Source organism: Trachypithecus francoisi, unplaced genomic scaffold (assembly GCF_009764315.1).
Source record: "Trachypithecus francoisi isolate TF-2019V2 unplaced genomic scaffold, Tfra_2.0 Lachesis_group8, whole genome shotgun sequence".
In the NCBI taxonomy this organism is placed as follows: Eukaryota; Metazoa; Chordata; class Mammalia; order Primates; family Cercopithecidae; genus Trachypithecus; species Trachypithecus francoisi.
The window spans coordinates 76,491,375-76,509,504 of NW_022681473.1; the positions used below are offsets into that span (position 1 = coordinate 76,491,375).

At 42.6% G+C, this 18,130-nt stretch overlaps 1 protein-coding gene across 2 annotated transcripts in view; it reads right to left on the reverse strand.

Moving 5' to 3' along the window:
• The window catches only part of ME3 (malic enzyme 3), a 217,670-nt gene that overhangs the window by 107,420 nt on the left and 92,120 nt on the right, over positions 1 to 18,130 (reverse strand). For both annotated transcript variants that reach the window (XM_033206860.1, XM_033206859.1), the window contains exons 3-4: positions 11,338 to 11,471; positions 8,200 to 8,349 (exon numbers count right to left, since the gene is read on the reverse strand). In XM_033206860.1, the coding sequence (XP_033062751.1) occupies positions 8,200 to 8,349; positions 11,338 to 11,471 (284 nt within the window). The remainder of the gene's footprint in view (positions 1 to 8,199; positions 8,350 to 11,337; positions 11,472 to 18,130) is intronic.

Sequence of the window (18,130 nt, forward strand, 5' to 3'; positions counted from 1 at the left end):
CGGTGCTCCAATCTGCAAGAAAAAATGAAAGACTGCGAGGGTTGGAAGGAGCCCTGAGATCACCTACCAATATCATCACCTTATAGATGAGGAAAGTGAGGTCCAGAAAGGGGGAGGGATTATAGGTCACGCTGCTAGTTCATGACAGGAACCCATATTTCATGACTCCCAGCTCCATCTACTAATGTACAGTGGACCGTGGAAATATCTACTACTCCTACCTCCTTCCCATGGTTTCTGTTCACTTTGCAGTGAGCTGCCTTTCATCATCCTTTCGTCTGGTGGTTCTCAAAGTGTGGTCCCTGGCCAGAAGCATCAACATAACCTGGACCTCGTTGAAACATAAATTCTCTGGTCTCCTCCCAGACTTGCTCACTCTGTTTTAATAAGCCCTCCAGGTGAATTTAATGCTCACTAAAGTTGAGATACTTACTTTAACCTGTTAGCTCCATCCAGCCTATTCACAAGGGATTAGATCTATCTGATTTCATAGCTCTTTTTTCAGTTTGGCTGTTCTAGTTACCTAAGGCAGAAGTTCACTTAAGTTACCCCTGGAGAAAGAGTGCCTATTGTAAAGTTTTGGACAGGAACTGGAATGGAAAGCTGTCATGAACTGAGGCAGCTTGAGGGGCCACTCCCTCTGTGTTTTTCCCTGTTTCTCTCCCATCTGCCCTTATCTCCTCTCTCCAAAATATTCCTTTACTTCCAGCTCTATTATTTTCTGTTCCTTCTCAGCTGGCATTTGCCATTGGCCTATCACAACCTAACTCTAAAGTCTAAACCAGGGTATCCTTTTTGCTTTAATTTTTCTTCCCAAGTGGAAAATTCTTTCTATATGACTTCTATCATGTCTCATTTCAAATTCCTGAAAAGGACATTAACTGGCCCAGTGCATCTCTTGAGCCAGGCCACACTGGTCACACGGTTACCTAAATGATTAACCACCCTTGAGCCAGATGTTTGCTCCTATCTAATCAATTATTGCCATCACATGAGTGGGCAGCTATTACCATTACAAAGTAGGTGATTACATGGGGGAGTCAAGAGAATAAGAGTGAAACTTGGAAGTGAGACTTCTGTGTAGTGAAAGGAACTTGTGTACTGAGAGGAAATTGGGGGAGAGAGGAGGATGGCAGATGTAGAACTCCCCCACCAATCCTGTGAGTGAGATGAGGGAGCTTGGGTGGTGGGGCTGAACAATTTGGCTTACTGAAAGTTGAGTTGGAGACGAAGGCTCTGTTATCTTATTATGACCTCAACCTTCAAGAGTACTTCCAGGTTGGGATGGGCTGGAAAATATGGGATGCAGATTATCAACTCCCTAAAAGTCACAGAAGATTCAAGCTGTAAGGAATTTCAGGGAACACCCAGCTCAGCAGTTCTCAGCCCTGGCTGCCCATTAGAGTCCTCTGAAGAGCTTCTGAAAACCAGAGATGCCTGGGCTCCACTTCAGGGATTCTGATTTCCAGCTCCCTAGACACTTCAAGTGCACAGCCAGGACTGAGAATTGGTGCTCTAACTAGACCCTTTTAATTTTACAGGTGGGGAAACTTAGGTTTGGTTGCATAATATTACCATGGATCACTTAAAGATCTATTTCTAACTTGGTTATAGAGTTTGGGTTACTAGATCATAAAATGTTAGAGCTAGAGGAGATCATGGAAGCCATGCAGCAGAACACTACCACTGTTACTAGAGGCTAATGAGCTAAGTGACTTGCCTAAGGAGTTGTAGCCAGAAAGGGGATGGTTGAGGGGTAGAACCCAGAACTCCTGACTCCCAATCCAGTGATCTCCCTATAACAGCCAAGGACAAGGGACTAAAAGAGCCAGATGAGACATTAACCAGAACCGGCTGCAGGCCTTGCACACACTCTACTCAAGAAAGCCTTTCCAGCAGCATAGCTGAAAGTCTGGCAGCAGAGTGTGGGTGGAATTGGAATGTCAAGCAGTCTTGGCCAAAGGAATCGGTGCTTTGGTGCCCTGAGATTGGGCAGGAGGCTGGTGTGATGATGCAGTCCTTGCTTCCTGCTTGCCTCCCAGTTGTCCTGGGAGTATGTGTGTGTGTTTGTGCATATTCCCAATCAATGGACAGCTGGGTTGGAACTGTGCTGTGATGTGCTCAAAAACCATGCCCTGGGTGTGAGTGGTCTCTCCATTTACTGGGGCAAGGTTGTCTTTGTTTTCCAGAGTGGCTTTGGTCAAAGTGTTGACATTCATTGGTCTTGCGTAGAGTTGGAAATGGGCTCCAGTGGGTATTTAGGAAGCAGAGGCATGTGATTCATGTCCCAGGGGTCGCTCTGGGTATATGTGCACATGCATGTGCACGTGAGGGTTGCTGGTGGAGGTGGCTGAAGACAAGAAGGTTCCAATGCAAGAAAATGAAGCATACCAGACATATTGAGCAGGAAGCAGGAAACTCCAAGGAGGTGAATGTGAACTTTAACCATATCCTCTTACAGGTATGGGGTGAGGGGGAAGAAGAGATGAAAAAGTAATACCCCTGCTTTAAGCTTATGAAGAACTTTACAATTGATAAAGCATGTTCACATGCGTTTGGCCCTTCTGACCCTCATAATGATCCCACAAGGTGGATAGTTCCTGTGATCCGAACTTGCAGTGGAGTAGCTAGGCTCCAAGACCACATGGTATTTAGATGAGGGGGCTGAACCACTACCTCTGACTCCAGCCCAAGTGCTCTGTCCAATGTGATATGCTATGCCTCCCAAGTGTGAGTGTGTGTGTGTGTGCACACATGTGTGTGCCCCTCCTGGGTGCAGACCTATCTGGCAAGGGAGTTTAAGTGAAGGCCAGAATGAGGTGTCATGTTTACCAGGGCCAAGCAGAAACTGGACTATGAATTCAGGAATATAACACAGGAAATTGGCTGTGGGTCAGCTGTGATTGTCTTAGATAAGTTAGCTTTCATTTTCATCTCAATGAAATAATAAGCACCTCAAGAGGTTGTTGTAGGGCTCAACAATAATGCACACAAAATAGCTAGACCACATCCCTCCCATGAGAAGTACATGCATTCAATAAATGGTAACTGTTAATATCCTGTATATATGTTATTGGCCGGTGTGCAGAAGACCACCTGTTTGCAGATAAGAAAGACAGCAGCTTGGCTCAGGGCCAAGGGTTGCTGGCTTTGTCCAAATACATCTTCAGGTACTTTCCACAGAGCCTCCGACTATATAAAACGAAGTCCCACTTCCCAGCCTCACCTTTCTAACTCATCACAGCCCGATCTCTAATTCCTCACACATACTTGCTAATGATTTGCTAATTAAGTGCAAGTACAGATGATTTCAGGTCTGAATCAAACAACAGAGTGTGGCAGTACGTCAGAGGACTGGGTGGCCTCAGCAGGTTTACAGTGTGTATTCTTCGGTGGGGTGACTGAGTAGATGACAACTCCTGGGGGTCCTGGGTCAAGCAGATCATAGCTGCTGAGCTCTTACTAGGGCCAGGCCCTTTACATTTGGAATCTCACTGAATCTTCCCAAGCAGCCATGTGAATAGGTGTGATTTCCATTTTACATATGAGGAGGCTGACGAGGTGCTAAATTAATTGCCAAAAGTCATCAGGAGCTGAGATTCAAGGCCAAGAGTGCCTGGCTTCAAAGTCTGTGCTGCTTCTACTACCTACAACCCAGCCCTCTGACAAAGACTCTCCTTTGACCAAAGCTTTAGTTGGGCTCCTGAGTCTCCTCTGACTAGGTCAGACATTGGGTTTCCTTTCCTGTCCTTGCAGAATCCAGTTTGAGCAAGAATCCTGCTAAGTCGGTTTGGCTAAAATCCTCCACCTACCTTTGGTGACTTGCCACCCTTGTTATCTCAGGACTCTGGCCTGCCTTCAGCAATAATCCCATCCTATCAATTTAACCAGAAACCCCCTATTCTTGATGTTTCCTCCTAGTAATTTCTAAGCACTGCCCCCCATGCTGTTCCTGGGTTATAAATCCCCATTTGTCCTTATTGGAGTCAGAGTTGAGTCCAATCTCTCTCCCTCACTGCAAGACTCCTCTGCCATAGTTATATGTCTATCGTAGTCCCCTGCTCTCCAGCTCCTGAATAAAGTCTGCCTTACCATCTTTAACAAGTGTCATAATGTTTTCTTTCAGATCTCCATCACCCATACGGGTTGGACCTATACCAAAGCTGGGAAATGTTAGGTTTACAGGCGGGTGCAGCACATTGCTTGGAGCCCAAAAGGATGAGGCATGTGAAGACAGGGCTGGTCAAGAGTGATGTGGCCTGGGAAAGGGAGAGTATTTACTGACACTGGACCCCATATTGGCTTCCTCCCCACCCCTTTCCTCTGTGTTGAGTTCTCTCTCGGCCTCCACCCAGCCTCACCTCTGGCTTTCACCTCTTCCAGCTCACACACTAGTGACTGATCTTCAGGGGGCGTTCCCTTAAGCCAGGCTCATGGAGGCGCATGCAGAGAATGTGTCAGGTGAGAGGCAGGATGAGGCAGAGGAGGCTCCACCAGAGCCCAGAACCTTCTGTGGTGCCTATCTGCCCAGGGACACTCAGGTGCCCCTGAGATACTCTTTCCCTGGTTGTGAGGTGATGCAGAGCCCTAGGCAGGTTGACGGCTCAATTTTAGCATCAGCTGGATGTAATTAGCTTTGGTGGGGGGCCAGACATTTTACAGAGGACTTCATTGTTCTTGGGAACCTGGCAGGAGTGTTTATCATTTCAGAAACTGAGAAGGCGCTGGCTCTCTCCCTCTCGGCCTCGGGACTGTCCTCCCTTCAGATGCTAATCCACAAAGTAAGTCCAAGCCAGGTCTCAGATGAAGTTCAGGGCTTGGGCGGAGCCCAAACTTTTATTTCCCTCAGGAACAAGGCAGGTGTGGAATCCACACCTGGAAAGCAGCCAAATGGAAACCTAGAGCAACAACTCAGAATGTCACATGTCAAATAACTTAATTGGGTAATCATCTGAAGAAGGGTTTGTGCACAACATATTCGGGAAGTCTGAACCAAGAGTGTGAGGGACTAATTCAAGAAGACGGTTAAGTCTGCCCAAGCCTGCCTCAAGCTCACCCAGCTGCAGGCCCTCGGACCTTGCTGGATCAATTCCTCCCAGGAGAGCTCTAGAAATGGTATCTAGCAATCCCCACCTGAGACCCCTGAGCAGTCAAACATTCCTGGAGCTGCAACGATATCCCACCGAGAATGCCCACCAGCTGTGCACAGTCCTAAACTATAAGAGTCAGTGTAGTGTGGTGGTTGCCTGTCCACACTTTGGTTCAGATTGGGTTGGGCCCTGGCTTTGCTGGTTATAAACTATATGTGACTTTGGGTAAGTTATTTCCCTGTGCCTCAGTTTTCCCATCTGCAATTGAGATAAAAATAGGGCCTAACTCCTAGGGAGGTTGTAATAATTAAATGAGTTAAGATATGTAAATTCAGTCCTGGTGGTTTCCTTGGATTCTGGAGTGGGCTCTGGAGGCAAATTCTGCTTTCACAAGCCTGTTGCATATGCAAGGTCCTGACCCTGATACTAGTTTATCTGGAACCAACTGAAGCCACTACAATCTAGTTTCCATAGGAGCTTACGGAGTGAGGGCTTCCACACATCCTGGCAATAGGGGCCAGAGTGGGATAGACTTGAATTTCCATAAGATCTTAGTCAGGGGAGATGGTTAATCTTGCCTTAGGGGGATAAAGGTCTTCTTCAGGAAAAAGCTGGTTCTGGAAAAGCAAAATTGTATATGTTTGCATAATCTTGGGTTCGGTTTCCTTCTGAAGTTAAAAGTGTTAGTTTGTTACATGTTCAATGATTCTACTTTCTTGGTAAATATTTAAACATGCAATGTATAATATGACTCTACATCTATTAATCCTTTCTCCTTTCTGCAATAGTTACTGAAGAGAAATAGACACTGACATTTATCTGGTTCCAATTTTCTGCCAGGTACCTGATCCACACTTCTCATTTTACCCTCATAATGATTGAAGTAGGTAGTATTGTTACCTCGATTTCATAAATGTGGAAATTAAGGCAGAGAGAAGATAAGAAAATCACCCAGGGTCAAGGAGATTAAAATTTGGGGCTGACTGCAAAGAACTAATTCTTCACAGTGAGTACACAGCATTACTTTCCCAACTGAGTGACAATTACTTGCCACGTATTGGTCTAGAATACACAACTGATCCATCATGTTTCTTGCCCCTTCAAGAAGTTTGTATTCTAGTAGAAGAGAGTTATATACAAACAATAACTAAAAACATGAAAAACAAAGAAGAAAACTATGGGATAGAAGAAGTATGTGTAATGGATTTTGAGGAGGCCAAAAAAGGGGTGGTCAGTTCAGCCTGAGGGGATGGGGGAGGGCTCCATGGAGAAGTTGACCCTTGGGATGGGCCTTGAAGGATAACCTGAATTGTGATGAGTGGAGACCAAGGAAAGGGGAGATGCAGGAGTTTGAGGCAGACAGGACCATATGTGCATAGGCATGGAGAAGAACATTGGTGTACTTGGGCATGGAGAACAGATCAGAGTAGCTAGAACATTGAATTTCAGAGCTGGGCTGTGACAGGCTTAGATCTATCAAAGTGTTGGTCTTGATTCTTTAAGCCCTAGGGAGCTGCTAAATGCTTCAGATGAAATGCCATGAGCTGATCTGTGCAGAAAGGATCATTTCTGCATAGGAACAGGGAAGTACATACAGTCCCATATCCTTCAGAAATGTACCATCAGCTCCTAATGTCTCTGACACTATTGGTTTCGGGAATGGGAATAAGAGAATAGGAGTCTCTTTCTTGTTGAAAGAAGCATGTTGAAGACCAGAACTGTTATGGGGCCCTGGCATAGTGGGCCTCTATAGGTTTGCAAAAGCTTAGCTGTTCTGAGTGATGAGGACGTGTCTGCTGCAACAGCCAGACACACCACCATCAGGATGAGGTTTGATGTGCTGTCCTTTGCCAGTGGTAACAGTGGGACCCAGAAAGAAACAGGACGGGCATTGGGAACACACTGTAACCATCTTGTAATATTCAACCCAAATGCTAGCTACAAAACTAGAAGATTGTTTTTCTAAATTAAAGCCGTTTTGAATTTATGATTACATGTTCCCCATATAACGTGTGATTTATAAACACTGACTTACAAATTCTACATAAATGTAAATTACACATCTGTGCACAGTATGTTACGTATTTGAACGTAGACTAGCACAATGTTCCATTACATATAATAAACTGGGTAGCTCTTTTAACATTAGTGCTAGAACGATGTATTTATGATTATAAGGCAACTTCCCCCAAGGACCCTACCATTTTTTCTTTTTTTTAAACATATATTCTGAAGTCATTATGAAAAAAAACTGATTGCTTTAGAAAACTGCTCAAAATTCTTTGGCTTTGAAAGAAAATGGAGTGCCAAAATTTTGTCTAATAAAATGACATTTAAAGTAGAATCTGAGTCAAGCCTGAAGGAAGATATGCTGGTTTTTCGAGACAGCAAAAAAATTCAGTCTTTGGTATCCAACACTCCATTATTCATTGGCCCGAATTGGCAGGAGAGCTGTTGGTACTTTGGAGATGACCAGAGAGGGCGAGAGAAGTGATAGGTAGATAATGGGAGAAATACAACCTGAACTCTCTCAGGTCAACTCTGAGCATGCTGGGCATTTATTATTTGGAAGTGAAGAAGATTCGATATCCCCTTGCTAGCTACTCTTTCTGCTCATTTATCTGCTTACGGGGTCATTTTCCTGAGCAAATGCTTAAAATCAAATGTCTTTTTGTTGGACCACTGACCCAGTCAGGAGTTAGCCTCCAGGGTCCCATACATGCATGAACGGTGGAAAGAATTTTTTTTTTTTTTTTTTTTTTTGAGGCGGAGTCTCGCTCTGTCGCCAGGGCTGGAGTGCAGTGGCCGGATCTCAGCTCACTGCAAGCTCCGCCTCCCGGGTTTACGCCATTCTCCTGCCTCAGCCTCCTGAGTAGCTGGGACTACAGGCGCCCGCCACCTCGCCCGGCTAGTTTTTGTATTTTTAGTAGAGACGGGGTTTCACCGTGTTAGCCAGGATGGTCTGGATCTTCTGACCTCGTGATCCGCCCGTCTCGGCCTCCCAAAGTGCTGGGATTACAGGCTTGAGCCACCGCGCCCGGCCGGTGGAAAGAATTTATTCCCCTCTATGAGGCAGCCCCTCCCGGAACCCTCACTCCACGGGGCTCACCGGGGCCTGCGGAAGGTGAGGCCGTAGTGCTGACAGGCCAGCCCCACGGTGGGTGTGTACACGATAGGCATGAACTTCTCCACATCCGAAGTCAGCACTCGGTAGAAGAGCTTCTCGTTCCGGTCTTGGAGTGTCATGAGAATGATGTACCTTGGAAAGGGAGAGAAAAAGCAAGCTGACATGGGGTAGCAGCAGGCCCTGATGCCTCTGTGGTGTGGTGCAAAGACCCAGGGCTCCCGTTCCTGCCCAGCTACAAGGGCACCTTCATGGGCAAGCCATCTGCCCTGAGCATGAGCTTCAACAGTTATGAAATGTGAAGATGACCTGCTTGTGGTGCTTATTATTATACATGGTGAAGGTACTGTTAAATATTTTACAATAACTCCTTTAAAACCTCCGATGGCTTGTGAAGTAGGGATTATAATTCTTGCTATTTTAGAGGCAAGGAGACTAATGTAGAGAGAAACTGACTCACCCCAGGTCCATGGCAGGGTGGGAATTTGAATCTAAGCAGTCTGACTCTGGAATCTGTGCTCTCAACCATTGTTCAAGATGCTTATGATATTATGTGAACATTAATGAAATGACAATAGCATAATAATATTCTGGGGGTGGGGTAGGGTCAAGGAAAATCCTTGGCATATGAGCACTCTATGGACTGGCCTCTCCTGCCACACTGGGCTGGTTCCTGTCACAAATTGTGATTTCTAAAAATAATCTCTCTTTTACCTGATCCCTGAAACCTGAAATCACTAAGCCAGGAAAAGAGCCTTCCATTCAGACTCCTAAGAATGCAAAAACCTCTGTGAGAGAAAACCTAGGGGCTGAAATTCACAATTAAGTGTGACTGCTAATATCACAACCTTTCTGGATAATACTCTTGGGGAGAGTACTAAGGTACTTGATGCTCTGGCTTGGGGAGGGATGAGAGAAATGCTCTAATGGGAAAAAACATCTGTGGTCTGGTGAAATGATCACTAGGCATGACATCAGGATCCTGGGTTTGAATCCCAGCTCTGCCATTTATTAGCTGTGTGAACTTGGGAAAGTCTTGTGTGACCTCTTGGGTCTCAGCCTTCTCCTCTCTACCAAAGGAATTGGTCCTTTGGTGGAAAACTAAAAACTGTGCTCTGGAAGGTGTTTTCAGCAAGAGAGGACTGATACTCAGGAAGAGCCAGGATCTCAACCCATTGCCAGAGTGGGATTCTCTTACCCAGTAGCCATTTGTGCACATCTTTTCTCAGTTCTACCTTCAGTTATGTCAAACTGGTAACCTGAAACTAGCCATCTTACAAGTATTTACACTATGGAATCTGGCGGATGCCATAATTTCCTACCCCATTCCTCACCCCACACAGAGAACCAGTTATTAAAGATTTACCAGCACACACTGCCCTTACTCGAAAGAAGATGAGGAGTTTTCTTAGCATGTCCCCAAGCACCCTGTAAAATGAGGGACTCCTGGAAATAAGCGGGTCAAGGTGGTCAAGCAGCATCAGGGATGAGCCTCTAGAACTCCCAGAAATAGGCACACTCTTCTGTCCCTGAACCTGGAATGTTTCCCCAGATCTATGAGTGAGGCCCATCTAGCTGGAAATAACTGGGGAGGGAAGGATTTTTGAATTTAATGTTTAGAGCTTAATATCTGTAGGAAGAGGATTTCACTTTGGACTTGATTTCTTCTTTATAAATTTAACAAAAGGAGAAGGTTCAGATTATTCAAATTTAGGGCGTGTCTCATCCTGTTAGTTGAATTCATTGTGTCATTTCTGGCTTGCTTTTCAGAGTGACTTAGCTAGACCCAATTAGAGTTAGATAAAAAAGAGGGAGAGGATATTTGGCCTGACTACAGTATGGCCTTGGAGTTAATGTGACTAACATCCTTTGAGTTTAGAGCTTTGGGAGTAGGGGTGGAGGTATGAGCAGAGGCTTCCGTGCTCATCACCACTCAGAAGCAATGGATGGTATGAGGGAAACAGGAATATGAGTGCAGGGTGACCCTGGCATGCTGCTGAGCTCTGCCCCTAGGGGGACAGCCACACCTTCAAGGACCCGAAGTCTTGGCCAGTTTGTTCTGTAGATTGAACTGGCCAAGTTCTAGAGTTTGTTTGTTCTAAGAGGGGGATTCCTTATCTTCTTCCTACATTTCTGCTAGAGCCAATAACAAGGTGACATATTTACTTGACAAACGCTGACATACTGCCTACTATGTGCCAGGCACTGTTCTAAGCCCAACACAAATACTAAGGCATTTAATCCTCATAACAACCCTATGAGTTTTCCCTATGGTACTCATTGTACCAATGGGAAAAGACCCATAGAGGCTAAGTAACTTTTGCTATTAAGAGGTAGAATATAGATTTGAACTCGGTCTAGTACTAGAGTCTAGTCTTGTAGCCACTGGTCTCTGCTGCGTCTTAGCTGTGGCATACCAGAGAAATGAAAAGCATAGACTCTGGAGCCAGGTCTCTGTGTTCAAATTCCAGCTGTGCCCATTTATAGCCATGCGACCTGGGAAGTGACTCCCTTGTTTAGTAAAGCTGATAAAGTTGACCCCATGATTCCCCATTGGCTCTTTATGTCTGGTTCTCTATTGGAGGAGAACTCAGAGAGGAGACAGGGTTATTAACTGTTGCCCATAGCCTCCAGCAAATGACATCTAGGTTTATCCTAAGGCGTCCCCTGTCCATTTCCCTCTCCCCCACCACGTCCCCCTAATTCCAGGAACCCAAGCTACGTACCACTTCCTTAACATGCCTGTCTCTACGTCTCTGCTCCACTTCGTCCCTCTCAGTGAAACGTTCTCCCTGAACCCCACTGCTGTCTGCTGAAGTCTTATCAGTGCTTCTTATGCTGACTCAGCTTCTACCACTTCCCAGAAGCCCTTCCAGATTCCACTGGTTGGAATGCAGTTTCCCTTTCCAGTTCCCCCAGAACATGTCGGCTGTGTCTCAGTTATAACAAGCCTTGTCTCTCAGGGAGACTATGAATCCTCTAGAAGGTAGGACTGAGTCTGGGATCTCTTTGGGCTCTCAGCCTTTTTTAGCTGGAGAGTTTCTGGAAAACCCTCTGTGAAGCATAGGAAACAGACAGCTCAGCCCAAGGACCAGGCAGAGAGAACAGACGCTAGGTACTGACTTGTCCAGGTCACTCTGCTGCCGCTCATAATATCTCATGATTCGGAGGAGCTGGACATCCTGACTCAGAAAGCAGGGTGGGATTAAGCCGTGGATTCCAAGCTGCAGTCTTTCTTCAAGGGTAAAGGCCATCCCCTGGCAAGAACAAGAAAAAAACACCCACACGTAAGTGCATACACAGGAAACAAAGGAACAAAAGAGGTCCCACCCACAGACAGGTAAAAGTCAGTGTGACTCAGTAGAAAGGTCCCTCAACTCGAATCCCACCTCTGCTGTTTAAGTAGGATGGTCATCTTGTGCCAGTTGACACTCCTGAACTTCAGCTTCCTCACTGGAAAAAATGGGGAAACTGTATCATCAGGGTTTTTCTGTTTTTTTTTGTCGTTGTTGTTTTGTTTTTATATATATATGTTTCATTTTATCTTTTAGAACAGTGATATGATTTGTCTCTGTGTCCCCATCCAAATCTCATCTTGAATTGTAATCCAAATTCATAGTCCCCATGTGTTGAGGGAGGGACCTGATGGGAGGTGATTGGATCATGGGGGCTGTTTTTCCCATGCTATTCTTGTGGTAGTGAGTGAGTTCTAATGAGATCTGGTTGTTTGATAAGTGTCTGGTGCTTCCCCCTTTTCTCTCTCTCCTGCCACCATGTAAGATGTGCCTGCTTCCCCTTCACTTTCTACCATGATTGTAAGTTTCATGAGGCCTCCTTAGCCATGTGGAACTTGGAGTCAATTAAGCCTCTTTTGTTTGTAAATTACCCAGTCTCAGGTAGTATCTTTATAGCAGCGTAAAAACGGACTAATACAAACAGTATTTACAGAAAAACTGAGAAGACAGTACAGAGTTCCCATATACCCCCTCAACCAGTGTCCCTGATTATTAACATTTGACATTAGTATTATACTTTCATTAGAGTCAATGAACCAGTAATGATCCATTATTATTAACTAAAGCCTTCAGTTTATTCAGATTTTTTAAAGTTTTTATCTAATACATATACAGATATATATAAATATGTATGTGTATATATATATATATATAAATATGTGTGTATATGTGTGTGTGTATGTGTATGTGTGTGTATATATGTATGTGTATGTGTGTGTATATATATATGTGTGTGTGTATATATATAGATATATATAAAATTCCAGGACCCCATCCAGGATCCTATATTAAGTTTAGTCATCATGTCTCCCTAGGCTCCTCTTGGCTTTGACAGTTTCCCAGATGTCCCTTGTTTTTGACAACCTTGACAGTTTGGAGAAGCCCTGGTCAGGTATTTTGCACATAATCCTCTACTGGAAACTTGTCTGATGTTTTTCTCATGGTTGGATTGTGGTCATGGGTTTTTGGAAGGAAGATCACAGAAGTAGAGTGCCATTTCCATCACATCAGACCATGGGTACATATAATAAATGTGATTATCACTGTTGATATAGACCTCGATCAGTGGCCAAAAGTCATGCTTGTCAGGTTTCTCCATTCTAAAGTTACTCCTAGCCTTGGCCATTGGGAGTGTTTTCGGTTGGCTCTTGCATTTCTTTGATATACTACCCATAATGTAACAGTAGTGGGTTGGTTGTTTTTTTTGTTTTTGTTTTTGTTTTGAAATTCCTTACTTTCTGGCACTACAAGATGCTACAGGTTCATCTTGTACATTGCCAGCCGTGGTCCTAGACTAAACCATTTCTCCAAGGATCCCCAATTCCTTTTTTGGAGCATGGTTATTAGAAGGCAAGATTTGGGCACTATTTACTACTTGTGTCCTTTGTTTATTTCTAGTCCCTGTCAGTTAACAGAGCAAGGAAATATATATGTGTATATTAAAACTGGCGTATAACCACATATCTATAAAGTTTTCTATATTTAACCATCTGAACCTGTATTAAGCTGAACATAAGTTCATGCTAATGTCTCCAATATGAATTCATTACCACATGGATCATTTTAACCCTATCACCTTGCTAAACTGTGAATTCCCACTCCAACAATAAAAAGTTTGGCTTTGACCATCTCCCATTTATGTACTTAACTGCTTAATTTCAGTATACCCATATAGCAGTGTCAAAATTGTTAACCTGAACCACTGTGGGAAACAACTTTATAAATTAGAGTACAGTGGTTATGTGCAGTTCTCTTTGCCTTTATTCTAACAGACTCTACTCATTTCCAAAGTTACTTAAGTCAAAACTTTTTCCCTCTACTCTCTTCACTGAGATTGTTACATACATCTGTAATACAGTTAGATTCTCCTGTCATAGTCTGCATTCCTTTCTGGAATACCCCAACCTATTAAATAATTTTTTTAAAATCTGGACACATTAAGGTTCATTCTTTATGCTGTAAAGTTCTATGGGTTTTGACAAATGCATGTCATACATCCACCACTACAGTATCATACAAAATAGTTTCACTGCTCTAAAAATTCCATGGGCTTTACTTGTTCATCTCTCTTTCCTCCCCCAAACCTCTGGTGACCACTGACCTTCTTTACTGACTCTACAGTTTCATCTTTTCTAGAATATCATACAATTGGAACCATAAAGTATGTAACTTTTTCAGACTGGCTTCTTTTACTTAAAAATATACACCTAGAGTTCATCCATGTATTTTCATCTCTTGATAACTCATTTATTATCATTGAATAACATTCCACTGTACATTTGTAACATAGTTTGTTTCTCCATTTATTGAAGAAAGCTTGGTTGCTTCCAGCTTTTGGTGATTATAAATAAAGTTGCTGTAAATATTCCTGTGCAGGTTTTTATGTGAACATACATTTTTAAATCAGTTGGATAAATATGTTAAGTGCAACTGCTGGATCATATGGTAAAACTATGCTTAGCTTTGTAAGAAACTGCCAAACTTTTCTAAAGTGGCTGTACCATTTTGCATTCCTGCTAGAAGTGAATGAGAATTTCTGTTGCTCTACATCCTCTCCAGCAACTGGTATTGTCAGTTTTTTGGATTTTAATTGTTCTAATAGGTGTACAGTGATATGTCATTATTGCTTTAATTAGCAATCCTCTATAGACATATAATACTGAGTATCTTTTCTTTTTTTCCCTTAAATTTCAGTCTTTATTTTAGATACAGGGGTACATGTACAGGTTTGTTACACAGGAATATTGCATGATGCTGAGGTTTAGGGTAGAGATCCTATCACCCGGGTAGTGCATATGGTACCTGATACGTAGGTTTTCAAACTCCAGTATCCTCCTTTCTCCCCCATCTAGTAGTCTGCACTGTCTATTCTTCCTGTGTTTAAGTCCATGTGTGCTCAATATTTAGCTCCCACTTGTAAATGAGAACATGTGGTATTTGGTTTTCTATTCCTGCATTAATTCACTAAGGATTATGGCCTCCAACTGCATTCATGTTGCTGCAAAAAAACATGACTTCACTCTTTTTTAAGGCTGCATAGTATTCCATGGTATGTATGTACCACATTTTCTTCATCCACTCTATCATTGATGGGCACCTGAGTTGATCCCATGTTTTTGCTATTGTGAATAGCACAGAGATGGACATACAAGTGCATGTGTCTTTTTGGTAGAATGATTTATTTTCCTTTGGGCATATACTCAGTAATGGGATTGTTGGGTCCAATGGTAGCTCTGTTTTAAGTTTGAGAAGTCTCCAGACTGCTTTCCATAGTGGCTGGACTAATTTACACTACATTTACATTTATAGTGTATAAGCATTCTCTTTTCTCATCAGCCTCTCCAGTATCTGTTGTTTATTGACTTTTTGATAATAGCCATGCTGACTGGTGTGAGATGGTATCTCATTGTGGTTTTAATTTGCATTTCTCTGATGATCAGTGATGCTGAGCATTTTTTCATGTTTGTTGGACACTTGTATGTCTTCTTGTATGTTTTTGCTGCAGTTGCTTTTGAGGACTTAGTCAAACGTTCTTCGCCAAGGTTGATGTTGAAAAGAGTATTTCTTACGTTGTCTTCTAGGATTTTTTTTATAGTTTGATATCTTATATTTAAATCTTTGATGCACTAAGTTAATTTTTATATATGGTAAAAGGAAGAGGTCCAGTTTTAATCTTCTGCATATGGCTAGCTAGTTAGACCAGTACCATTTATTGAATAGGGATCCCTTTCCCCATTACTTATCTTTGTCAGCCTTGTTGATGATCAGATGGTTATACGTGTATGGCTTTATTTCTGAGTTTTCTATTCTGTTCCATTGGTCTCCAAGTCTGTTTTTGTACCAGTACCATGCTGTTTTGGTTACTGCAGCTTTATAGTATCGATTGAAGTCAGGCAGTATGATGCTTCCAACTTTGCTGTTTTAGCTTAGGATTGCTTGGCTAGTTGGGCTCTTTTTTGCTTCCACATGAATTTTAGAATAGCTTTTCTAGTTCTGTGAAGAATGACATTGGCAGCTTAATAGGAATAGCATTGAACTTGTACATTGCTTTGGGCAATGTGGCCATTTTTACAATACTGATTCTTCCAATCCATTAGCATGGAATGTTTTTCCATTTATTTGTGTTGTCTCTGATTTCTTTCAGCAAGGTTTTGTAGGTCTCCTGGTAGAGATCTTGCTTTTCCTTGGTTAGCTGTATTCCTAGGTATTTCATACATTTATTTTCTATCTGTATATCTTCTTTGGTAAAGTCAGTAGGGAAATGCAAATCAAAGCCACAATATGATACACTGTACCACTTTACACCTAATAGAATGGCTGAAATTAAAATATACACGTACACACACACACACACACACACCAGGAAACAAGTGTTGGTGAACATGCAGAGAAATGAAAACTCTGGCTGGTACATTGCTGGTGAGAATGTAAAATATTGCAGCCTGTATGGAAATTGTAGTAGTCCTCAAAAAGCTAAACGTAGAATTACCGTATGACCCAGCAATTCTGCTCCTAGGCATATACCCAAAGGAATTGAAAGCACGGACTTGAACAAATAATTATATGTCAATGTTCATTGCAGCATTATTTACCATAGCCAAAAAGTGGAAATAACCCAGGTGTTCATCAACATATGAATGGATGAACAAAATGTATATACATGCAATGAAAATTTATTCAGCTATAAAAAGGAATGAAGTTCTGCTCTGTGCTACTTCATGGATGAACCTTGAAAACACTATGCTAAGTAAAATAAGCCAGACACAAAAGGGCAAATATTGTGTGATTCTACTTATATGAAATGTCTGGAACAGGAAAATTCATAAAGACAGAAAGTAGCTTTGAAGTTACCATGGACTTGAAGTAAGGGAAGTGATGGCTATTAATGATTGGTTACAGATTTTCTGTTTGGAGTGAGAAAAAGTTTTAAAAATGGATAATGGTGATGGTTTTACGACATTGTGAAAGTACTTAGTGCCACTTAATTGTACAATTAAAATTGTCAAAATGGCTAATTTTATGTTATATATATTTTACTACAGCTTATAAAACTACTAAGGTGATATATCCCAAACTGTTGAATTATACAACCTTAAATGGGTGAATTGTATGGTATATAAATTTATTTCAAAAAAAATTTTTTTAAATAGTTCTTTGCATGTTTTGAATATAAGCCTTTTACTGGACATGTATTATGTAAATATTTGTCCTAGTCTGTGGCTTGTCTTTTCATTCTCTTGGCAGTGTCTTTCACAGACCAGCATTTTCTAGTTTGAATGCTGGGGAGAGAGATGGGGAATAAGATGTCATGGAGTCTCTGACCTGGTCACAGTCAAGCCCTGGAGGGACAATGTTTGCTGGAAGAAGTTGCAGGAACTGTTCTTATAAAAGACACTGTGAGAAAGGGACATAAGCTGCCCCACCTTTATCCCAAGATGAGAAGGTACAAAACATGGTGAAAAACAGAGAGTTTTTCTGTGTAGAACTCAGGGTGGCCCTGCTGGAGTGAGGGCTGCTCTGGCACTGGAGCTCCTGGACACACTCAGCTTTCTCATGGGAGGCGCCAGCAACACTGACAATAGTGATCCCCTGAGTGGCTCCATGGGCGGCAGACATCAAGAAGGAAGGGGCCAGAATCCCCATGGGGGGATTGCGCAGGCCTGCTAATGTGACCCCTGTTGAATTCAAGGCTGATCATAGTTGGAGCAACTCTGGTTAAGTCTTTTATCTATACTGAGTCCCAAATAATGCAAGTTTCCTCCTAAAAGTGAAGAAAACTGTGCAGGTGATAAACGAGACCTCAATTATGCTGTTGACAGGCAGCTTCCCCCAGATTTCCTTGGGGAGAGGAAATCCACAAAGGTAGGGAGCATCAGAGCTCCCTTCATTCCTCCGCCACCTCAAAATGATTTCATTCAAAATTATTACAAGCCCTTTGACAGGGAATTATAACCACAGGGAGATTCAAACCCATATATTGATTATCCTCACCTTAGAGGTGTTGCTATCATCAGCTCTAAAGAAGAGACTTTAATGAATATCTAATCTTATTCTAACTTTCCTTACAACCACATTGTGAGGAAGATTTTACAACCTTCCCTTTATAGTTGAGAAGCCTAAGCAAGAGAGGTTACATAATGTTCCAGAAGTTCCAAGGCTATTACTTCATACTCTATTGCTTCTTAAACCAGGAGGCATTTTATAATCAATAAGTATATTTGGTGTGATAATTTTTTCCTGATGATTTTCTTTGACTAGAGGTATGTGATAAAACCATTTGTATTCTTGCCACTATAGTGCACATCCTCCCAGGACTTTGGTGAGATGGACCTCAGAAAATGTGATGGGGTGTCAGGGGAGTTGTGCGAAAGGAATGGATAAAAAAAGAAAGAGAGTGGCCG